This window comes from Heteronotia binoei, chromosome 10, assembly GCF_032191835.1.
Source record: "Heteronotia binoei isolate CCM8104 ecotype False Entrance Well chromosome 10, APGP_CSIRO_Hbin_v1, whole genome shotgun sequence".
In the NCBI taxonomy this organism is placed as follows: Eukaryota; Metazoa; Chordata; class Lepidosauria; order Squamata; family Gekkonidae; genus Heteronotia; species Heteronotia binoei.
Genome location: NC_083232.1, coordinates 2,598,652 through 2,622,940, shown reverse-complemented (window position 1 = coordinate 2,622,940; position 24,289 = coordinate 2,598,652). Strand labels below are relative to the sequence as shown.

The window sequence follows — 24,289 nt, the reverse complement described above, 5'->3', positions numbered from 1 at the left end:
AGCCGCTCTGAGACTCTTCGGAGTGGAGGGCGGGATAAATCCAATATCTTCATCCACCTCACAGGGTGTCTGTTGTGGGGGAGGAAGGGAAAGGAGATTGTGAGCCCCTCTGAGACTCTTCAAAGTGGAGGGCGGGATATAAATCCAATATCTTCATCTACCTCACAGGGTGTCTGTTGTGGGGGAGGAAGGGAAAGGAGATTGTGAGCCGCTCTGAGACTCTTCGGAGTGGAGGGCGGGATATAAATCCAATATCTTCTTCATCATTATCTTCTTCTTCCAGGTCAAGGAGAGACCGAGGCAAGGATGCAGGTGACAGAGGAAGCATAAATGGCTTCAGGGAAGAAGAAGAAGAAATTCCAAATGTCAGAGTCTCAGAGTGTTCAGTTGTTGTTCAGTCGCAGAGTCGAGTCCGACTCTTTGCGACCCCATAGACCGAGTCATGCCAGGCCCTCCTGTCTTCCTCCATCCTCCGAAGTCTGCTCAAATTCGTGTTTGTTACATCAGTAACGCTTCCGGCCATCTCCTCTTTTGCCGTCACCTTCTTTTGCCTTCTGTCTTTCCCAGCATCAGGGTCTTCTCCAGGGAGTGCTCCCTTCTCATTGGGTGGCCAAAGTATTTGAGATTCAGCTTCAGCATCTGACTTTCCAGGGAAAAGTCTGGGTTGATTTCCCTTAGGGCTGTCTGAACTGATCTTCTTGCAGTCCAAGGGACTCTCAAGAGGAGAGGGGAGGGACGGTGGCTCAGTGGTAGAGCATCTGCTTGGGAAGCAGAAGGTCCCAGGTTCAATCCCTGGCCTCTCCAAAAAAGGGTCCAGGCAAATAGGTATGAAAAACCTCAGCTTGAGACCCTGGAGAGCCGCTGCCAGTCTGAGAAGACAATACTGACTTTGATGGACCGAGGGTCTGATTCAGTATAAGGCAGCTTCATATGTTCATATGTTGAGTCTTCTTCACCACCACAACTCAAAAGCATCTATTCTTCTGCGCTCGGACTTCCTTATGGTCCAGCTCTCACAGCCATACATTACTACTGGGAATACCACTGCTTTGACTATAAGGACTTTTGTTCAATCCCTGGCATCTCCAGTTAAAAGTGGCTTGCAATCTCCTTTATCTTCCTCCCCCACAACAGACACCCTGTGAGGTGGGGGGGACTGAGAGAGCTCTCCCGGAAGCTGCCCATCAAGGACAACTCTGCAAGTACGGCTGACCCAAGGTCATTCCAGCAGGTGCAAGGGAAGACGTGGGGAACCAAACCCGGTCCTCCCACACTTAACCACTACACCAAACTGGCTCTGAGGGGCTGAGGAAGGGGCAACTGACCCACCCAAAGGCCGTTATTTATGCAGCTGACTGAAGACGCTTTTGGGCTTCGCCACCAATTTCACTGCTGATCTTTCTCCTGCCAGCAAAACAGCCTCCTTTCAGAGACTCATAAACACACAGGGATCCCTGCAGCTGCGTCATGCTAAATCAAGGCCTTGGTCCATCAAGGTCAGTCTAGTCTACCAAGACTGGCAGCAGCTCTCAGGCAGAGAGGTCTTTCCCATCACTTCCTGCCAGATCTTTTAACTGGAGATGCCAGGGATTGAACCTGGGACCTTTTGCACACCAAACAGTTGCTCCACCATGGAGACACTGCTGCTCCTCTTTAACTGGAGGCGCCGGGGGTTGAACCTGAGATCTTCTGCAGGCCAAGCAGATGCTCTGCCATTGAGCCACGACTCCCCCGTCTATCGGTTGCTCGGCCTCGGGGCGCCTCTGCTTGTCTGCAGCAAAACTATCCCCAGAGCCCACAAAGAGCTCCAAGGCCCATGAGCCGCAGATATTTGCTGTGGCAACTGTTTGGACCACTCCTCGCCATGGAAAAGGCAAGCAATGAATTTGACACAGTTGCAGAATGAACAGCTTTAAAGGGGGATTGGACAGGTTTATGGAAGAGAAGTCTATCAATGACTACTAGCTGTAATGACTGAGGAGAACCTCCATATCCAGACACAGTCAGCCTCTGAATCCCAGGGCCAGAAGGCAGCATAAGGGGAAGGCCTCGGCCTCTTTGCCATGTTGTTGGCCCTCCAGAGAGGAACTGGTTGGCCACTGTGGGAGACAGGAGGCTGGACTGGATGGACCCTGCCTGGTCTGATCCAGCAGGGCTCTTCTGATGTTTGAAGACCTCAGCCTCTCTGCCCTGTTGTTGGCCCTCCAGAGGAACTGGCTGGCCACTGAGTGAGACAGGAGGCTGGATTAGACGGACCCTCACTGGTCTGATCCAGCAGGGCTCTTCTGACGTTCTTCTCAGGGGAAGGCCTCAGGCCCTGCTGTTGGCCCTCCAGAGGAACTGATTTGCCTCTGTGTGGGACAGGATGTTGGACTGGGTCCAGCCTCCCTGGGCTGATCCAACAGGACTCTTCTAATATTCGAATGAAAGCCTCAGACTCTATGCCCTGTTTGTTGGCTCTCTTTGGCAACTGGTTGGCCACTATGTGAGACAGGATGTTGGGCTTAGAGGGACCAGCTCTTCTGATGTGCTTATTAAGGGAAGGCCTCAGGCTCCATGCCCTGCTGTTGGGCCTCCACAGAAACTGGCTGGCCACTGTGTGCGACAGGATGTTCAAATAGATGGACCCTCCCTGGTCTGATCCAGCAGGGCTCTTCTGAGGTTCTCCTCAGAGGAAGGCCTCAGCCTCTCTGCCCTGTTGTTGGCCCTCCTGAGGAACTGAGTGGCCACTGTGTGAGACAGGAGGCTGGACTAGATGGACCCTCACTGGTCTGACCCAGCAGGGCTCTTCTGAGGTTCTCCTCAGGGGAAGGCCTCAGCCTCTCTGCCCTGTTGTTGCCCCTCCAGAGGAACTGGGTGGCCACTGTGTGAGACAGGAGGCTGGACTAGATGGACCTCACTGGTCTGACCCAGCAGGGCTCTTCTGAGGTTCTCCTCAGGGGAAGGCCTCAGCCTCTCTGCCCTGTTGTTGGCCCTCCTGAGGAACTGAGTGGCCACTGTGTGAGACAGGAGGCTGGACTAGATGGACCCTCACTGGTCTGACCCAGCAGGGCTCTTATGTTCTGATCCCTGGTAGAATCACTCACACCCTTCCAGGAGCATTGGTTAGTGTGGGGCTGGAGGGTTATGGGCACCCCAAAAGAGGAGCCTAAACTGAGCAAGCTCTGTACTAGGGAATGCCCTGCAACCCCTCAACCGAAGCTGATCTGCCACTCCTCCTCCTGCCTCTACCTTGTCCTCCAGACGGTCCATCAGGGCTGGAGAGAAAGCCCCCACTTTGGCGATCAGCATGACCACGGTCCGGGTGTCATCGATCTCTGTCCAGCGCAGCTCCAGTTGCTTCAGCAGGTCACTCAGTAGCTCGTTCTGCTCGTCCCCACGAATGCCAGCGGCCAGGTGATCCGCCAGGGAGGCCAGCTGCTTGAAGGGCAAGCGCTTCAGCCGCCACCGCACCTCCTGCTCCACCGAGCGCACCCTCCTCTGCTCCAGGCCCAGCCACGAGAGGCTCTTCAGGAGGTTCACGAGGGCCGTGTTCCACACCTGAGAGATCTGGAGACAACAAGGAGACGGGTAAGCTCTCGGACGCACGTGAACATAAGAACATGCTGGATCAGGCCATGCTGGATCAGGCCAATAGCCCCTCCAGTCCAACACTCTGTGTCACATAAGAACATAAGAGAGGCCATGTTGGATCAGGCCAATGGCCACTCCAGTCCAACACTCGGTGTCACATAAGAACATAAGAGAGGCCATGTTGGATCAGACCAATGGCCCATCCAGTCCAACACTCTGTGTCACATAAGAACATAAGAGAAGCCCTGTTGGATCAGGCCAATGGGGAATCCAGTCCAATATTCTGTGTCACATAAGAACATAAGAGAGGCCATGTTGGATCAGGCCAATGGCCCCTCCAGTCCAATACTCTGAGTCACATAAGAACATAAGAGAAGCCATGTTGGATCAGGCTAATGGCCCCTCCAGTCCAACACTCTGTGTCACATAAGAACATAAGAGAAGTCATGTTGGATCAGGCCAATGGCCCCTCCAGTCCAACACTCTGTGTTACTTAAGAACATAAGAGAAGCCATGTTGGATCAGGCCAATGGCCTCTCCAGTCCAACACTCTGTGTCACATAAGAACATAAGAGAAGCCATGCTGGATCAGGCCAATGGCCCCTCCAGTCCAACACTCTGTGTTACACAGCGGCCAATATGTGTGTGTATACACAAACATACATACACACACACACACATATATATATATACACACACACACACACACACACTGTGGCTTATAGCTACTGATGGACCTCTGCTCCATATTTTTATCTAATCCCCTCTTGAAGTTGTCTATGCTTGTAGCCGCCACCACCTCCTGTGGCAGTGAATTCCATGTGTTTATCACCCTTTGGGTGAAGAAGGACTTCCTTTTATCCATTTTTAAAGGTAGGGGGAGGGGCTTTCCACAATGCCCATGGGCACCAAGCCCAAACGAATCCTTGCGCTGTGTCCGCTCATATAAATTCCTCCTCTGCTACACACAAAACTGTCTTATGCTGTCTATTTAGGTCAGTGTTGTCTACTCAGCCTGGCAGCAGCTCTCCAGGGTCTCACATTAGGGCCTTTCTATCATCTACTATTTGATTCTTCTAACGAGAGATACTGGGCAGGGGTGGCCAAACTGTGGCTCGGGAGCCATGTGTGGCTCTCAAAGCCCCCACTACCCAGTCAGCTGACTTGGAAAAGGCATTTCTTTCTTTAAATCACTTCACCAAGACAGCTGGTGGCTTGGAGAATGCATTTAGAGGCAAACTTGCTTTCTTTTCATCCCTCCTTCCTTCCTTGCATCTCTCAAACACCTGATGTTCATATGTTGTGGCTCTGAGACATCTGACATTTATTGAACATATGAATATATGAAGCTGCCTTCTACTGAATCAGACCCTCTTTGGTCCATCAAAGTCAGTATTGTCTTCTCAGACTGGCAGCGGCTCTCCAGGGTCTCCAGCTGAGGTTTTTCACACCTATTTGCCTGGACCCTTTTTAGTTGGAGATGCCACAGATTGAACCTGGGACCTCCTGTTTACCAAGCAGATGCTCTACCACTGAGCCACCGTCCCTCCCTTATTCTATGTGGCTCTTCTATTAAGCAAGTTGGAGCACCCCGGATGCTGGGGATTGAACCTTTTCCGAATGGCCTTCACCGACCAAGAGAAAGACTGCTGAGCAAGCTTACCATCTGTATAATAGCACCAACATATTAGTTAATTTTATTGCTTTTAGAATTTTAATAGAGTTTTAATTAAATTGTTGAATTGTATTCTACTGTTAAATATTGTACAATGTAAATTATTGACTTGTGTTGTTAGCCACCCTGAGCCTGCCTCGGCGGGGAGGGCGGGATACAAATAAAAATTGATTGATTGATTGATTGATTGAACCTGGGACTTTCTGCATGCCGAGCAGGTATACATATGTACAAACGAAGCTGTTTTCTACTGAATCAGAGCATCTGTCCCTTAAGGTCAGACTGTTAGATGGTGCTTTCAATGCTGGTATGGAAGGTGTTTAACAGCAGCGTCTTGTAGACTGTGTAAAAGAAGAAGATGATATTGGATTTATATCCCACCCTCCACTCCGAATCTTGGAACAGCTCACAATCTCCTTTATCTTCCTCCCCTGCAACAGACACCCTGTGAGGTGGGTGGGGCTGAGAGGGCTCTCACAGCAGCTGCCCTTTCAAGGACAACCTCTGCCAGAGCTATGGCTGACCCAAGGCCATCCCAGCAGGTGCAAGTGGAGGAGGGGGGAATCAAATCCGGTTCTCCCAGATAAGAGTCCTCTCACTTAACCACTACACCAAACTGGCTCTCTATTAGAGCTATGGCTGACCCAAGGCCATGCCAGCAGGTGCAAGTGGAGGAGTGGGGAATCAAACCCGGTTCTCCCAGATAAGAGTCCGCACACTTAACCACTACATCAAACTGGCTGTAAAAGATTGGAGGAAGCCTGGATCAATATAATGAATTTTGGCACTACTGGACCAATTGAAATTCTGGGACTAATATAAACGGTCCCGAGAAGAAGGATTTATTATCTGAAACAGTTTTCATAATTGGACCGGCCTGCCATTGGATTACCTGCAAGGACACAAATGAGATTTTGGCATTTCAGATTTTATATAGACAGTAGCTGCAACGAGAAACTGACATGGCTTTCCTTTTGTACTGTTTCTATTATTATGTCTCATGGTGATATAGGGTGATTAAGGCTGTTTCATTTGGGAATTTAGCGACATTTAAATATATTTGCATTGAATTTTTGATACACGGAGAGTTGGATGCATATTTCAAACGAATCACAGCATCTGTCCCTTAAGGTCAGACTGCTGTAGAGATCTGTCTCATCTGGTCCTTTTAACTGGAGATGCTGGGGACTGAATGTGGGACCCTCCACATGCCCAGAGGTTGCTCTACCAATGAGTCAGGGGCCTAGCTCTCTCTCTCTCACACACACACACACAAACGTACACCAGCCTGCACTAAACTTGGTCCATCAACCCACAGAAAATAATTCTACAACATCCTCTACATCAGGGGTGGCCAACGGCAGCTCTCCAGATGTTTTTGCCTACAACTCCCATCAGCCCCAGCCATTGGCCATGCTGCCTGGGGCTGATGGGAGTTGTAGGCAAAAAATATCTGGAGAGCTACCTGTTGGCCACCCCTGCTCTATATGAGAGCCAGTTTGGTGTAGTGGTTAAGTATGCAAACTCTTATCTGGGAGAACCGGGTTTGATTCCCCACTCCTCCACTTGCACCTGCTGGAATGGCCTTGGGTCAGCCATAGCTCTGGCAGAGGTTGTCCTTGAAAGGGCAGCTGCTGTGAGAGCCCTCTCCAGCCCCACCCACCTCACAGGGTGTCTGATGTGGGGAAGGAAAAGAAAGGAGATTGTAGGCCGCTCTGAATCTCTGTCCTTGAAAGGGCAGCTTCTGGGAGAGCCCTCTCAGCCCCACCCACCTCAGAGGATGTCTTTTGTGGGGGAGGAAGGGAAAGGAGATTGTGAGCTGCTCTGAGACTCTTCGGAGTGGAGGGCAGGATATAAATCCAACATCTTCATCTACCTCACAGGGTGTCTGTTGTGGGGGAGGAAGGGAAAGGAGATTGTGAGCTGCTCTGAGACTCTTCGGAGTGGAGAGCGGATATAAATCCAATATCTTCATCTACCTCACAGGGTGCCTGTTGTGTGGGGGGGGGGGTGGTAAAGGAGACTGTGAGCCGCTCTGAGACTCTTTGGAGTGGAGGGCGGGATATAAATCCAATATCTTCATCTACCTCACAGGGTGTCTGTTGTGGGGGAGGAAGGGAAAGGAGATTGTGAGCTGCTCTGAGACTCTTCGGAGTGGAGAGCGGATATAAATCCAACATCTTCATCTACCTCACAGGGTGTCTGTTGTGGGGGAGGAAGGGAAAGTAGATTGTGAGCCGCTCTGAGACTCTTTGGAGTGGAGGGCGGGATATAAATCCAATATCTTCATCTACCTCACAGGGTGTCTGTTGTGGGGGAGGAAGGTAAAGGAGATTGTGAGCCACTCTGAGACTCTCTAGAGTGGAGGGTGGGATAAAAATCCAATATCTTCATCTACCTCACAAGGTGTCTGTTGTGGGGGAGGAAGGGAAAAGAGATTGTGAGCCGCTCTGAGACTCTTCGGAGTGGAGGGCGGATATAAATCCAACATCTTCATCTACCTCACAGGGTGTCTGTTGTGGGGGAGGAAGGGAAAGTAGATTGTGAGCCGCTCTGAGACTCTTTGGAGTGGAGGGCGGGATATAAATCCAATATCTTCATCTACCTCACAGGGTGTCTGTTGTGGGGGAGGAAGGTAAAGGAGATTGTGAGCCACTCTGAGACTCTCTAGAGTGGAGGGTGGGATAAAAATCCAATATCTTCATCTACCTCACAAGGTGTCTGTTGTGGGGGAGGAAGGGAAAAGAGATTGTGAGCCGCTCTGAGACTCTTCGGAGTGGAGGGCGGGATATAAATCCAATATCTTCATCTACCTTACAGGGGATCTGTTGTGGGGGGGGAAGGGAAAGGAGATTGTGAACCGCTCTGAGACTCTTGAGTGGAGGGCGGAATATGAATCCAATGTCGTCTTGTTCTTCTTCATGACAGCCCTTCAAGTCCTTGAAGATGGTGATCATACCACCTCTCAGCCGCCTCCAAGGGTAGCACTGTCTATTCGCACAGGCAGTGGCTTTCCGTGGTGGAGATTTTAATATCACTCCCCATTTGATCTTTTTTAACTGGAGAAGCTGGGGATTGATCCGGAGGCCTTCTGCACGGCGAGCAGATGCTCTGCCACTGAATGGCAGCTAATCCCCTGCAGAGAGGCTGGAATAAGGGCAGGGTGCTTTCTCTCCAAGTGCCCCTGGAGGTCAGAGAGAGATCGACTGCCAGAGCTGGCCAGGACTGCACCCCACCCCAGTCGTCTCACAAGGTATTCTTGTTCACAAGGAGGTTCCGTTAAATTGCTGGCTGCTACTTTTCAGACAGACAGCTTGGTAAACGAGACTCGGCTGTATGTTTTATTAAAGATGTTGTGAACCGCACTGAGCCCCACATTGTGGGAGAGGGGTGGGATATAAATCTAAGCAGACAAACAAATATTCCCCCCTCCCATGAGCATGCTGGGGTTTATTGCGGCATTAATGGCCTGTCTTGGGCCATTATAGCTCTGAATACTATTTCAGCAAACTTCCTGGTATTCACATTTTTTGGGAAAACACCCAGCATTAAAAACATTTTAATAAACAATTCTGTGTGAACAAGAGGGGCGGTGGGGGGGGGGTTCTAAAGTATATAAAGCAAAAATGGCTAAACGTGTGACCAGCCCACCCACTCCAATCATGGAAGGTTATTGGGATTACTGTTCCAATATTATTGTTATATTATTAATTATATTATACATAGCATATTATTGGAACTATCTGGAGCAGTGATGCTCTGTATTCTTGGTGCTTGGAGGGAGCAACAGTGGGAGGGCTTTTAGCCCCACATGTGAACCTCCTGATGACACCTGGGTTTTTTTGGCCCCTGTGTGACACAGAGTGTCGGACTGGATGGGCCATTGGCCTGATCCAACAGGGCTTCTCTTATGTTCTTATGTGGCACAGAGTGTCGGACTGGATGGGCCATTGGCCTGATCCAACAGGGCTTCTCTTATGTTCTTATGTGGCACAGAGTGTCGGACTGGATGGGTCATTGGCCTGATCCAACTGGGCTTCTCTTATGTTCTTATGTGGCACAGAGTGTCGGACTGGATGGGCCATTGGCCTGATCCAACAGGACTTCTCTTATGTTCTTATGTGACACAGAGTGTCAGACTGGATGGGCCATGGCCTGATCCAACAGGGCTTCTCTTATGTTCTTATGTGGCACAGAGTGTCGGACTGGATGAGCCATTGGCCTGATCCAACATGGCCTCTCTTATGTTCTTATGTGGCACAGAGTGTCGGACTGGATGAGCCATTGGCCTGATCCAACATGGCTTCTCTCATGTTCTTATGTGGCACAGAGTGTTGGACTGGATGGGTCATTGGCCTGATCCAACATGGCTTCTTATGTTCTTATGTGGCACAGAGTGTTGGACTGGATGGGCCATTGGCCTGATCCAACAGGGCTTCTCTTATGTGGCACGGAGTGTTGGACTGGATGGGCCATTGGCCTGATCCAACATGGCTTCTCTTATGTTCTTATGTGACACAGAGTGTTGGACTGGATGGGCCATTGGCCTGATCCAACAGGGCTTCTCTTATGTTTTTATGGTTCTGCTCAGGGTCTTCTGGGTTCCGAAGTTTCAGCAGGTGCTGCTTGAACATAAGAACCTAAGAGAAATTAAAAGTTCTGCAAGATGCTGAACTAAGAGGCGGATTTGCGCTTCCAAACTGGCAGTTGTACCACAAAGCATGTGCCTTGACTTGGGTGAGAGAGTGGATAATATTAAGAAATAAAAAAGTGTTGAATTTGGAAGGGGCAGACTTACCAAGAGGGTGGCATTCTTATGTTTGGTATAACCCTCCGGCTAAGGATAGTAAATTTCTTAGACACGAGATAAGGAGATCACTTTTTAAAATATGGTGGGAGGTAAAAATGTTGACATACAGGTATACACCCAAGTGGCTATCACCAGTCGAAGCGGCAGTACACCCGAATCTTTACTCTTGGGAGGGCAACTATACATACGACTGTTTACTAAACTTGAAAGACGAACTGAAAACCGAGGAATATTCAAAGCTAGATTGGTGGCTAAAGGCGCAAATAAGTTCCAGGTTTAAGTCGGATAAAGAAAAAGGTTTTTCAAATAAGCTAAATGATTTTAATGCAATTATTTTAGACTCAGACCAGAAATTGATTTCCAGAATATACAATTGGCTATTAGAATACAAGTTACAGGATGAGGTGGTAAAAGAAGCCTGGGTGCGTTGGATGGAAGATTTTGGCTATAGCATAGAAATTTCTGAGTGGGAGAAAATTTGGAGAGATAATTTGAAATTGACAAAATCGGCTGTGCTTAAAGAAAACCTATATAAGCTAATATATTGGTGGTACTATACCCCTGACAAACTTTCTAGAGCCTTCCCTGCGACTTCCAACCAATGCTGGAAACGTAATAAAACAAAAGGTTCCCTGTTCCATATGTGGTGGCTCTGTGATAGGGCCAAAAAATACTGGACTCAAGTATCCATATGGATACATAAGATACTAAAAAAACAAATACCGTATTTACCCGAATTGTTCTTATTGAATGTATGTAAAATCGATGTATCGAAATCCGAAAAAAAAATATTACTCCATGTCATAACTATCGCCAGAATAATTTATGCCAGATACTGGAAGACCTACAATATACCAAATCGAAACGAATTTATAGTTAAACTATTAGAGACCGTGGAAATGGATTCTCTTACCACAAGGCTGAGAGATGGGAATATGAAGGAATGTAGAGATACATGGAAACCGGTGTATGACTGGGTAGAAAATATTAGATTTGAATAGATAGAACAAGAAATTACTGTTAGCAAATTATCTCTGTGCCCTTCAATGTGGTGGTGGGGGGTGTATTTACTGGATGGTTTGTATATAATATGTGGATTATGAAACATAATAATAATAAAGAAAACTTTTTCATAAAAAAAAAGAACCTAAGAGAAGCCCTGTTGGATCAGGCCAATGGCCCATCCAGTCCAACACTCTGCGTCACACAGCGGCCAAAAAACCAAAGTGTAATCAGGAGGTCCACCAGAGTGGCCAGGACACCAGAAGCCCTCCCACTGTTCGCCCCCCCTCAACCACCAAGAAAACAGAGCATCACTGCCCCAGACGTAGAGTTCCAACAATACATTGCGGCTAAGAGCCACTGATGGACCTCTGCTCCATGTTTATCCAATCCCCTCTTGAAGCTGGCTATGCTTGCAGCTGCCACCACCTCCCGTGGCAATGAATTCCATGTGTTAATCACGTTTTGGGCAAAAAAGTGCCTCCTTTTATCTATTCTAACCCGACTGCTCAGCACTATCATTGAATGTCCACGCGTTCTCGTATTGTGAGAAAGGGAGAAAAGTGCTTCTTTCTCTACCTTCTCTATCCCGTGCATTATCTCGTAAACCTCTATCATGTCACCCCTCCGTCAACGTTTGCATCCATCTGCAATCTCCTTTCTGCAACTCCGGGGCTGTGGGGTCTCCTGGCTCCCTATGAACTATTTGGGGGCAAAAGAACACGTTGCCTGCAGCAGATACTTTGTGAGATCTCCACACGATCAGCTGCACGCCTGCTCTCCTGGGGGGAGCAGCAATGGCCAGCAGGCCACCAGCAAGTGCATTTCAAACGCTCGAAGCACCTCCCACGCACTCATCTTCTTGTTGTGGAGGGGAATGAGGGAACGATTAGGAAGTTTGCTGGGAGACCTTGGGCCAGTCCCACCCGCTCAGCCTCATCTACCTCATCTACCTCACAGCTGCTTTAAGTCCCTGTGGAGAAACGCCATCTTGGTTAATGTTGGTGCTTGGTTGGAGGGGAACATGAAACTACTAGGCAGGCTGTGTGGCCTAGCCTTCCCTTCACTCCCCCCCTCCCTTCCGAAGTTAAACCAGCAACTCTAGGGGGAAAGCCTCCTAGAGGGGCAGGAAGTTCTTTAGCCTTCCCCTCATTCCCTCCTCCCTTCTGGAGTTAAACCAGCAACTCTAGGGGGAAAGCCTCCTAGAGGGGCAGGAAGTTCTTTTGGGTTTTTTTATTTGAATTAGGCGGGAAAAGGGGAGTCCGCAGCTGGCCCTCCAAGAGAGAGGTTGTGAGTCTGTGGGCTCCTGACTGTGGGAGAGGCCTACTCAAGAGGAGGAGGACCCCAGGCAACCAGACCGAGTAAGTAATTCACAAGGGAGGGCAAGTTTACACCAAGGACGAGAGGATGCGTTTAAATCCACCTTTTATTTGCCCTTCTGGTTGCTGATCAGGTGCTGTGCTAAACTTTTACATGTAACTGTTTTTGTTTTTGTTTTTCTTTCTCTTCTTATTAAACATTTTTACTGTTTTGAATGCTGGCAGTCAAACTCTGTACCACACAGATCCCCAACCGCTTAGACCACGCTGCTTTATGAAGGGGGCCCTGGGAAAGGGGGAAGGCATGCAGTTGGATAAGGTGCCAATCCTCCAGGGGTTCCCCGAAGAAGTGCTGTGGTCTCTGTGATACCCAAGTGCAGGGTGGCAGAGGACCTTGAGGCCTGGCCTCATAGCTGGAGAGGGGGATTGGGAATCCTGTTCCTCTCAATCTGAACCCCTAGACTGAGCAGGTGGTGGCAGCGAGCCCAGGTGGCCGGAGGAGAAATAGCTCCCTCCAGGAGTTGGCGACTCAATAGGGAGTTGACGGGACCGGGTCTGAAGGCAGAATCGGGCCGGTTCCGTCACAGTCCCCAATGGGAAGGAAGGTGGGGTATAAGTGAAGGAAATAAATAAGACAATGTCAGGGGCCTAGACAGCTCCTTGCTGCAGCCATAGTATTATCCCACCTCCAGCATCCCATCGACATAAACTCAGCGCCCGTGAGCAGCAGAGAGCCAACAGACCCAGCCCATGCTAGGGGTGGACTTGATAAGGCTGCTGCAGCCCCGGGGAGAAGGCCCTAAGCCGCACTGCAGTGTTCCAACCTGACGCACCTTCCTTCCAGTTCTCAATCAACTGACGTAAGATCACGTCTGTTTAAATAAGGGGAAAGTAGCAAAAGACACCCGCGTTGCTATGACCCGGTCATGAAAAATATCTGAATTTGATTCCCATCAACGGGGGGGGGGGGGGGGATGATACAAGTTTACAGCCCTGAAAATCAAACACTTCAGATTTCTCAAACTTCTTATGGAGGCCAAAGAGATGAATTGCCTCAATAAACCACCCTGGCTTCCGTCAGCAGGCCTGCGAAGCCCAGCCCTCGATCAAAACAGCCGCGTTTCCTCCTTCTTCCACCTACAGAATCTTTCCACTAAACTAGTCACAGATAATAGAATCATAGAGTTGGAAGGAACCTCCAGGGTCATCTAGTCCAACCCCCTGCACAGTGCAGGGAACTCACAAATACCTCCCCCTAAATGCACAGGATCGGCATTGCTGTCAGATGGCCATCTAGCCTCTATTGAAAAACCTCCAAGGAAGGAGAGCCCACCATCTCCTGAGGAAGCCTCTTCCACTGAGGAATCACTCTAACGGTCAGGAAGTTCTTCCTAATGCTAAGCCAGAAACTCTTTTGATGTAATTTCAACCCTCTGGTTCTGGCCCTACTTTCTGGGGCCACAGAAAACAATTCCACACCATCCCCTAGATGACAGCCCTTCAAGTACTTGAAGATGGTGATCACATCACCTCTCAGCCGCTTCCTCTCCAGGCTAAACAGCCCCAGCTCCTTCAACCTTTCCTCATAGGACTTGGTTTCCAGATCCCTCACCATCTTCGTCACCCTCCTCTGGACATGTTCCAGCTTGTCTAGATCCTTCTTAAAATGTGGTGCCCAAAACTGAACACAAGACTCCAGGTGAGGTCTTACCAGAGCAGAGTAAAGCAATACCATCACTTCACATGATCTGGACACTATACTTCTGTTGATACCGCCCAAAATTGCATTTGCCTTTTTAGCCACAGAATCACACTGCTGACTCATGTTCAGCATGTGGTCCACTAAGACCCCGAGATCCTTTTCGCACATACTGCTGCTAAGACAAGTCTACCCGTCCTATAGCCATACCTGGGATTTTTCCTACCTATATGCAGAACTTTACATCTTTCCCTGTTAAAATTCATTTTATCGGTTTTAGCCCAGTTTTCCAGCCTGTCAAAGTCATCCTGTATCCTGTTTCTGTCTTCTATTCCCAATTTAGTATCATCTGCAAATCTATTCCCTCATCCAAATCATTTATAAAGATATTGAACAAAACAGGTCCCAGTTTTGTTTAAATGCAGAACTTTACATTTAACCTTCCTTGGAGGGCTCTCCTTCCTTGGAGGTTTTGAAATAGAGGCTGGATGGCCATCTGACAGCAATGAAGATCCTATGAATTTAGGGGGAGGTGTTTGTGAGTTTCCTGCATGGTGCAGGGGGTTGGACTAAATGACCCTAGAGGTCCCTTCCAACTCTATGATTCTAAGATCCTGTGAATTTAGGGGGAGGTGTTTGTGAGTTTCCTGCATTGTGTAGGGGATTGGACTAGATGACCCTGGAGGTCCCTTCCAACTCTAGGATTCTATGATTCTAAGATCCTGCGAATTTAGGGGGAGGTGTTTGTGAGTTTCCTGCATTGTGCAGGGGATTGGACTAGATGACCCTAGAGGTCCCTTCCAACTTGAGGATTTTAAGATCCTGTGAATATTGGGGGAGATGTTTGTGAGTTTCCTGCATTGTGCAGGGGATTGAACTAGATGACCCTGGAGGTCCCTTCCAACTCTAGGATTCTACTGGCTCACCCAGTAAAACACTCTGTGTCAGCCACTGATGGACCTCTGCTCCATATTTTTATCTAACCCCTTTTTGAAGCTGTCTATGCTTGTAGATGCCACCACCTCCTGTGGCAGTGAATTCCACATGTTAATCACCCTTTGGGTGAGGAAGGACTTCTTTTTATCCGTTTTAACCTGACTGCTCTGCAATTTCATCAAATGCCCACGAGTTCTTGTATTGTGAGAAAGGGAGAAAAGGACTTCTTTCTCTACTTTCTCCATCCCATGCAGTATCTTGTCAACCTCTATCATGTCACCCCGCAGTCGACGTTTCTCCAAGCTAAAGAGCCCCAAGCGTTTTAACCTTTCTTCATAGGGAAAGGGTTCCAACCCTTTATCATTCTAGTTGCCCTTTTCTGGATGGCCCTCTGAAAGCAATGCTGATTCTGTGAACTTGAGCAGATCATGAGAGGGAGGGAGGGCAGGACGGGCTGCATCAGTGCTTAGTTCTCATGGCCCTTTCTTACATGTCCAGGGTAATGCCAATCGCCACTGTGGGTTTAGGAAGGAATTTTCCTCCAGGCTGGATTGGCTCAGTGATCCTGGAGCTTTTTTGCCTTCCTCTGGGCATGGAGCAGGGGTCACTGAGGGAGCGGGTAGATGTGAACTTCCTGCACTCTGCGTGAGGTTGGACTAGATCAGGGGTGTCAAGCATGCGGCCCGAGGGCCAGATCAATCCCCTTGAGGGTTCCTATCAGGCCCATGAGCAACTCACTGTCATCTGCTTCCTTCTCTCTCTCTCTTGCTTCCTTGTGCGTCAGCTTGCTTTGCCAGGCTTGCTCAATCGCACAGGAGCTACAGAGCAAAACCTCTATCTTCTCCATTGGCTGACCAGGACATGAAGCAACATGTACAAAAGCTTGCAGTGCCCAGCCATTTCATGTTTCCCCCTGGGTCTTAGGCTCAAAACACTGACGGAAATTTCTGTAATGAATATCAAGAAATGTAGGTTTGCAACTTTCAGACGTACACCTGAAAAGCATACTCAAGATTGCTACAGCACATTGTCTCGAGATTTTGACACAATAATTCAGAGCAAGGAGTGTCAGTTATCAGAAACAGTTAAATAAAGCCCAACAAAGACTCATTTATGACAGATCGAATCAGTTTGACATCCCTGATTAGATGATCATTAAAGTCCCTCCCAGCTGTGTTTCCTGAAGAAGCCATTCTGTGGTTGCACTCTTTACCCTGTGTCATAATCCCAAAGGTGCTGATGGGCTCAAAAAGACTGGAGAGTAGGACCCCTGGCGATGCCTATGAAGGGGGAATAGGGAGAAGAAGAATTGCAGATTTATACCCCGCCTTCTCCCTGAATCAGAGACTCAGAGCGGCTGACAATCTCCTATGTCTTCTCCCCGCACAACAGACACCCTGTGAGGTGGGTGGGGCTGAGAGGGCTCACACAGCAGCTGTCCTTTCAAGGACAACCTCTGCCAGAGCTATGGCTGACCCAAGGCCATTCCAGCAGCTGCAAGTGGAGGAGTGGGGAATCAAACCTGGTTCTCCCAGATAAGAGTCCGCACTTATCCACTACACCAAACTGGCTCTCTATTAGAGCTATGGCTGACCCAAGGCCATTCCAGCTGCTGCAAGTGGGGGAGGAGTGGGGAATCAAACCCGGTTCTCCCAGATAAGAGTCTGTACACTTAACCACTACACCAACTGGCTCTCTATTACAGCTATGGCTGGCCCAAGGCCATTCCTGCATCTGCAAGTGGAGGAGTGTGGAATCAAACCCGGTTCTCCCAGATAAGAGTCCGCGCACTTATCCACAACACCAAACTGGGTCTGTATTAGAGCTATGGCTGACCCAAGGCCATTCCAGCAGCAGCAAGGGGAGGAGTGGGGAATCAAACCTGGTTCTCCCAGATAAGAGTCTGCACACTTAACCACTACACCAAACTGGCTCTCTATTAGAGCTATGGCTGACCCAAGGCCATGCTAGCAGGTGCAAGTGGAGGAGTGGGGAATCAAACCCGGTTCTCCCAGATAAGAGTCCATGCACTTCACCACTACACCAAACTGGCCATCCACTTCCCTTCTTGCCTACTACCTCTAAGAATAAAATAGGGAAAATAAGAGAGCTGTGCATGGCGCCCTCGTAGTATGCCCTCTTATGACAGCAGAAAGGGATCCTCATCGCAGGCGATCTGGCCAGTGGATAATTGTAAGCCGGAGCTATGTGGAAACGCCTGTTCGCTCAACTCAGCAGGTGGCGCACGAAAGAGAAAAGTCCACTGTCTGCAGACCCCTCTGGCCTAACCTTGGGAACCAGGTGCACCATGACAACACTCGTTGCCCCTGTGATTAATTCTTCCCAGGAAACAGTCATCTGCTCAGTCTCTCCAGGAACCTACCTGCATGTGCACTGTCTGAAGCAGGTGCCGGAAACGTGCATCCTCTAAAACGCTGCCAGGATCCAGTTTTTGTCCCACCACTACACGGGAGAGGCGAGTGATTATTAAGGCAGCCTGGTTTGCAGTGAGAGGGTGAAGCTCCCCCAAATTCAAGAGGTCCTCTGTGGTGGATGCCGAGCCGATGAGACCTTCCATCTCCTCGCGGTTGGGCGGTGCTCTATACTCTTGCTCATGGACCGAGAGCTTGTCTGTTCGTCCTACGAAGCTTGGGATTCTCAGTGAGGCAAAAGGGATTTGGGACGGTGCTCTGGAAATGACCATCTTGCTCCCCACGCACATCGCGTTGGTGTGGATGCACAAGGGGGACGAGAAGCCGAAGAGTCGATAGCAACGTTGCATCAACTTGGCTGCCATTTTGTACCTCTAGGGAGGGATGAGGGTGGGAAAGGGTGGAAACGCTGCAGTGACATCAACTTATCATTTCCAAGGATCTGCACAAAGGAAAACAGGGGGGAAAAAGAACCACAGTTGCAAGAAGCACCATTTCGAAGCCTTCGGAAATAAAAACACAGCTCCAGATTTATTTATTAGATTTATATCCCGCCCTCCCTGCTGAAGTAAGCTCAGGGTGGCTGAGACCCATTATGGAGCACTGTGATCAATCTTGGATAAGATAGAGACCAGATGAGCAAGAAAAAAGGATTGTGGGAATTAGGGTTTGTAGAATCTTTCGGGCTCAAGTGCCGTGTTCTACTGGAGAAAGTTTTTCTTCCAGACGTTTCGTTCTCAGCTGCGGAGAACATCCTCAGTGGCGTTGCAGCCGGAGCAGGCGCTCTGACCTTCTTGGCTGCTGTGCATTGAGTGAGGCCAGGGCTGCTGGAGAGCTGCTATTTCTAGGCTGGAGGGGGTGTGCTGAGAGGGCAATTGGTTTGTGAATGTGCCCATTGTTTGGTGGGGCTTCCTGGAAGGGTGGTGATAAGGAAACTGGCTGTGGAATGTGACCATTGTTTTGTGTTGATTGCTGGGAGGGTTGGAAGGGGTGTGAAGATAAGGAAGATGGTTGTTGATTGTGCTGATTGTTCTCTGGAATGTGCTGGTTGTTCTGTGACCTTCTGCAATTTGTAGTCTGTAGGGTGTTTTGCAGAGCTGAAAGATTCTACAAACTCTAATGATGAGCCCGAAAGATTCTACAAACCCTAATGATGATGCCAGCCGTGAAAACCTGAAATCTTTGATTGTGGGAATGCTAAAAAAAAGAAAAATCATGCAAGATGGGACCACCTTTCCCCGCACGTTCCCCAGAGAGCACTGCGTTCTGGGACGCAAAACCTTCTATCCATCCCCAGGCCAAAGGAGGCCAGGTTATGCTCCACATGGGCTCGGGCCTTCTCGGTGGCAGCACCAGAAATGTGGTATGCCCTCCCAGAGGCCATAAGAGCCCTGCGGGATCTTTCTACCTTCCGCAGGGCCTGTAAAACTGAACTGTTTCAGCAGACCTTTGACAGCCTACCACCTCTTAAGATAGCTTAGTGTAGTGATTAGTGTCTCACCAGTGGGGCTAGGCCAGGCTTTAGGGTAGGATACCTAGTAGGATTTCAGCTCCCACCTAGCTGTTGGGAAGCAGGGAGTAAGGTTGCCAGCTCCAGGCTGAAAAACTCATGGGCATTTGGAGACATAGCCTCACTGAGAGGGAGAGTTGGGATATAAAGCTACAGAGTCCACCCTCCAAACTATCAATTTTCCATAGTCTGAACTGCAATTCCAGGAGATCTCCAGGCCCCACTTGGAGGTTAACATCCCTATCAGACAAAGTTGTTGTGAGAGCAAAACTCAGAGAGGGGAATATGGCTGCCAGCTCTGGGTTGGGAAATACCTGGAGATTTTTTTGGGGGGGGGGCGGGTGGAGCCTTGAGAGGAAAGGAACCAAGACGTGATAGGATCACCATCTTCAAGTACTTGAAGGGATGTCCTATAAAGGATGGTGTGGAATTGTTTTCTATGGCCCCAGAAAGTAGGACAAGAACCAGTGGGTTGAAATTAAATCAAAATATTTTCTGGCTCAACATTAGGAAGAATGTTCTGACCGTTAGAGCGATTCCTCAGTGGAACGGGCTTCCACGGGAGGTGGTGGGTTCTCCTTCCTTGGAGGTTTTTCAACACAGGCTAGATGGCAATCTGGCAACAATGTGGATCCTGTGAATTTAGGAGGAGGTATTTGTGAGTTTCCTGCAGTGTGCAGGGGGTTGGACTGGATGACCCTGGGGGTCACTTCCAGCTCTATGATTCTATGTTTAGCCTGGAGAGGAGGCGTTGAGAGGTGATAGAATCACCATCTTCAAGTACTTGAAGGACTGTCCTATAGAGGAGGGTGTGGAATTGTTTTCTGTGGCCCCAGAAGGTAGGACCAGAACCAACAGATTGAAATTAAATCAGAAGAGTTTCTGAGTCAACATTAGGAAGAACTTCCTGATCGTTAGAGCGGTTTCTCAGTGGAACAGGCTTCCTCCTTGGGAGGTGGTGGGCTTTCCTTTCTTGGAGGTTTTTCAACAGAGGCTCGATGGCCACTTGAATAAAATGAAGATCCTGTAAATTTAGGGGGAGGTGTTTGGAAGTTTCCTGCATTGGGCAGGGGGTTGGACTGGATGACCCTGGGGGATCCCTTTCCACTCTATGATTCCTGACCATTAGAGTAGTTCCTCAGTGGAACAGGCTCCCTCAGGAGGTGGTGGGCTCTCTTTCCTTGGAGGTTTTTAAACAGAGGCTGGTTGGCCACCTGACAGCAATGAAGATCCTGTGAATTTAGGGGGAGGTGTTTGTGAGTTTCCTGCATTGTGCAGGGGGTTGGATTTGATGACCCTAGAGGTCCATTCCAACTCTAGGATTCTGTGATTCCTGACCATTAGAGTAGTTCCTCGGTGGAACAGGCTTCCTCAGGAGGAGGTGGGCTCTCCTTCCTTGGAGATTTTTAAACAGAGGCTAGATGGCCCTCTGACAGCAATGAAGATCCTGTGAATTTAGGGGGAGGTGTTTGTGAGTTTCCTGCATTGTGCAGGGGGCTGGACTAGATGTCCCTGGAGGTCCCTTCCAACTCTATGATTCAAAAGGAGGGGGGGGGGGACGAAGGGGGGGTATAATACCAGAGGATACCTAGCAAGGCAGCCATTTTCTCCACGGGAACTAATCTTGTCATCTAGAGACTGCCTGTAATTCCGGGAGATCTCCAGCTCCCACCTGGAGGGTGGCAACCCCGGCCCCCTGAGGCCTAAAAGGCGGGGAAAGAGGAGGCTGCTTGGCCCCTTCCCTCTCCCTGCTCCCCGGGGCCGAAGCGACTCTCCTCCGCCTCCCCTCACCTGCCGCGGGGTCTCCTCCGCCACCGCTGACCTCGAGCCGGCGCCCGCGCGTGCAAAGCCACCCGAAGAGACCCGGCCGTCGCGCGCCGAGAGCGTCATTTCCTCCGCGACGCACGCCTCTGAGCGGAAACGCCGCAGGCGCCATTTTGACCGCGGGCTCCCGGCTGGCGAAAGGGGCGTCCAATGAGGGCGGAGATGCGGCTGCCGTTTGAGAGGAGGGGCGGAGCCACGTCTTAGAATCGCGTGACGGGATAGGCGGGGCGAGGGGCATTTCCGGTGGGCGGCCGCCGCCATCTTGTTTGTCAGGGGAACCATACAGCGGGGAGAGTTGGGTGAGCTTGGGTTGCCAACTGTGGCTTGAGGAGTTCCTGGACATTTGCGGGTGGGAAATGCGAAGGTGGAGTTTGTGGAGAAAGCGAGCTTAGGGCGGCTCCGAGGCTGCTCTTTTCTCCAGGGGAACTGGCCTCTGTCGCCTGGAGATCAGCTGGAATTCAGGGAGCTCTCCAGGCTCCACCTGGAGGTTGGCAACCCTACCCTTTCCACTCTGCAGTCTGCCTTGACTCGCAGTCAGAAAGGCGCACTATAAGTAACCTGACTAAATAGTTCCAACCCCAGTTGAATTCCAGGCCCTACCTGGAGGTTGGCATCCTCAGCTGTGGGCACTGGCCCCAGATCATTGGAGAGCCTGCATGGTGTGCTGGTTAACAGTGTCGGACTAGGAAAGGGGTCGCCAAACTCGCTTAACGTAAGAGCCGCATAGAATAAACATCAGATGCTTGAGAGCCGCAAGGCAGGAAGGCAAATGGATGGGGAGAGAGAGGTAGAAAGAAAGCAACTTTACCTTTAAATGCATTCTCCAAGTTGCCAGCCGACTTGGGGGGGGGGGTCGCTTCAAAAGCCACATAATGCGTGATAACAGGTGGACGTTTAAAGCTGCTCTGGGGACAGGATGCAGGCAAACCAAAAAAGCGCTTCCCCACACACACACACACTTCTGCCTTTGAAAGTGGTGCCTTTTTGCTGGGGCGCCTCCAAGACGTCTTCCCGGCCATCTGGAAGACCTGGAAGCTGTGGACAGGGCTCGTGAGCGTTCCTGATACTCCCTGGTTGCCCGCCCCTTTTCTGAGCATCATCGGGAAGCACCTGGGCACTCTTATTTTCAGCTGGCTCTTCTTGGGGCGGCTTCAAGCCATCCCAAACCAGCCGTCTGCTGTTGGCCAATATGTGTGAAAGAGCCACATGTGGCACCCAAGGCACAGTTTGGCCACCCCTGGACTAGGATGTGGAAGACTCAGGTTCAATTCTCTGCTTCTGCCCCACAGAAACTCACTGGATGACCTGGGGTCAGCCACACTTTCTTAGACTAACCTACCTGGCAGGGTTGTTGTGAGGAGAAATTGGAGGAGAGGTGAATGACGTCAAGCCACAGGGGAGAGAAGCAGGGTGTAAATGAACTGAATACATAATTTTTGTCTTCCCTTCAGCTGTGAGACACACCAAGGGCCTCTGTCTGTCTGTGTGTGTGGACTTCCTAATCCTGGAGAAGGAGGCATCATGAAGGCATTGAACAGCACAGGCTGGCTTTCCTCTGTTAGAAGACCGGCATGACTGTGGGGCTGCGCTGGTGCTATTTCCTCAGCAGTGGGGAGCAAACCTGAAGGGCATCGTTCAAGCAAACAGCTGCCTCTAGAGAATTGTCTTTGCATCCCATCCCAGCAGAGTTGCTACTGCCCACCTCCTTCCCAAGATGGCAGATCTGAACCGGCAATTGCAAGAATACTTGGCCCAGTCTAAGGGGAGCAGCGGCTCAACAGTCCCGCCGGCACCTCAGAGCCCACCGCAGGATAAAACGGAGGAGCCTGGGTCCGGTTTGGGAGCTTGGTTTGGCCGGGTGAATCCTTTCCCCGCAACGGGAACGTGGCCTTGGGCAGCTGAGCCAGAGCCAGACCCGTGGCTGCCCACAGGTCTGTCCCGCTGGCAGCGCCTGGTGGGGAGCGCCTTGTGTCTGCTGCTGGCCGTTCTTTGCTTTGGCCTCGCCACCCTCTATGGCTCACTGCTGCTGCTCAGGAAGTTTGCTCTCCTATGGTCCCTGGGCTCGGCCTTCGCACTCGGTGCCGTCGGCTTCCTGCGGGGCCCGAGTCGTCTCCTAGGGGAGCCTGACCGCCGTGGCCTGGCTCTTTTTTACTTGGGCTCTTTGGCTGGCACCCTGTATGCTGCACTTGGTCTCCGGAGCACCTTGCTTACCACTCTGCTTGCCGGCGTCCAATTGGTGGCTGGTGGCGCCTATTTGCTGGCATCACTGCCTGGTGGTGCCGCAGGACTACGCTACATTGGTGGGTTCTTAACTGGTTTTGTGCGGCGGCGTGTGTCTAAAACACTCCCAGTGTGAGGGCAGTGTGAGCTGAGCGCTCTCCTGGATAGATTCCTATGGGGGAAGAAAGCTGATGTCTCTGCTGCAGAGTCCAGAGACCTGCTGTAAGCCAGCGCATAACACAGGATGCAACTTCAAAAATTAGTGAAAGGAAAACACCCAGTGCTTCCTTTCACAGACATGGTTGTCTCAACACCAGAAGCGTTGCCGTGTTTGCTCTAATTTAGCAGTTTTGTCCTTTAAAAGCCCATTTCGTATGATCTCTCTTTACTTCTTTTAACATTAATGGATTAAGGAGCATGGGGGCTATTTTGCAGACTGTGATCCCATGCCTTCGCCTCTAATCATTTGGGCTCATAACATTAAAAAACCCTATTCTGGATAATGTTCTACTGTAGTAATTCTTGTTAATTGTCTGTGTCCTATAATTAGTTATTAGCCAAGACAATCTAAATTTGGTATATATGAGACACAATTTTTAAGAAACTATATGATATCTTATTAAGAACATAAGAGAAGCCATGTTGGATCAGGCCAATGGCCCATCCAGTCCAACACTCTGGGTCACAGAGTGGCCCAAAAAAAAGGCGCCATCAGGAGGTCCACCAGTGGGGCCAGGACACCAGAAGCTCTCTCACTGTGCCCCCTCCCGAAGCACAAGAATACAGAGCATCACTGCCCCAGACATAAGAACGTAAGAGAAGCCATGTTGGATCAGGCCAATGGCCATCCAGTCCAACACTCTGTGTCACAAAAGAACATAAGAGAAGCCATGTTGGATCAGGCCAATGGCCCATCCAGTCCAACACTCTGTGTCACAAGTGGCCAAAAACCCCCAAGTGCCATCTGGAGATCCATCAGTGGGACCAGGACACTAGAAGCCTTTCCACTGTTGCCTCCCCCGAGCACCAAGAAGACAGAGCATCACTGCCCCAGACATAAGAACATAAGAGAAGCCATGCTGGATCAGGCCAATGGCCCATCCAGTCCAACACTCTGTGTCACACAGTAGCCAAAAAAAACAGGCGCCATCAGGAGGTTCACCAGTGGGGCCAGGACACTAGAAGCCCTCCCATTGTCCCCCCCCCCACAAGCACCAAGAATACCAAGCATCACTGCCCCAGACAGATAGTTCTATCTGTACCCTGTGGCTAATAGCCACTGATGGACC

General features: G+C 50.1%; 2 protein-coding genes and 1 non-coding gene across 3 annotated transcripts in view; 1 reads left to right on the top strand and 2 right to left on the bottom strand.

Moving 5' to 3' along the window:
- Positions 1 to 20,832, bottom strand: part of LOC132578311 (FAST kinase domain-containing protein 4-like) — a 52,529-nt gene extending 31,697 nt beyond the window's left edge. The window contains exons 1-3 of the mRNA XM_060248249.1: positions 20,779 to 20,832; positions 17,398 to 17,888; positions 3,232 to 3,549 (exon numbers count right to left, since the gene is read on the bottom strand). Coding sequence (XP_060104232.1) covers positions 3,232 to 3,549; positions 17,398 to 17,811 — 732 coding nt within the window. The 5' untranslated portion in view covers positions 17,812 to 17,888; positions 20,779 to 20,832. The remainder of the gene's footprint in view (positions 1 to 3,231; positions 3,550 to 17,397; positions 17,889 to 20,778) is intronic.
- LOC132578699 (small nucleolar RNA SNORA5) lies at positions 1,766 to 1,900 on the bottom strand. Its single transcript, XR_009555908.1, has one exon. It is a non-coding gene; the product is annotated as a small nucleolar RNA SNORA5 (small nucleolar RNA).
- A 150-nt stretch (positions 20,833 to 20,982) lies between the features above and the next one.
- On the top strand, positions 20,983 to 23,500 carry SFT2D3 (SFT2 domain containing 3). The gene is made up of 2 exons (XM_060247948.1): positions 20,983 to 21,079; positions 22,232 to 23,500. Exon 2 carries the CDS (start codon positions 22,495 to 22,497, stop codon positions 23,134 to 23,136), a length of 642 nt encoding a protein of 213 aa, XP_060103931.1. The 5' UTR covers positions 20,983 to 21,079; positions 22,232 to 22,494; the 3' UTR covers positions 23,137 to 23,500.
- The last annotated feature ends 789 nt before the right edge of the window (positions 23,501 to 24,289 follow it).

Coding starts and splice junctions, on each gene's coding strand:
- SFT2D3 (XM_060247948.1), top strand. CDS start 22,495: ATGGCAGATCTGAACCGGCAATTGCAAGAATACTTGGCCCAGTCTAAG.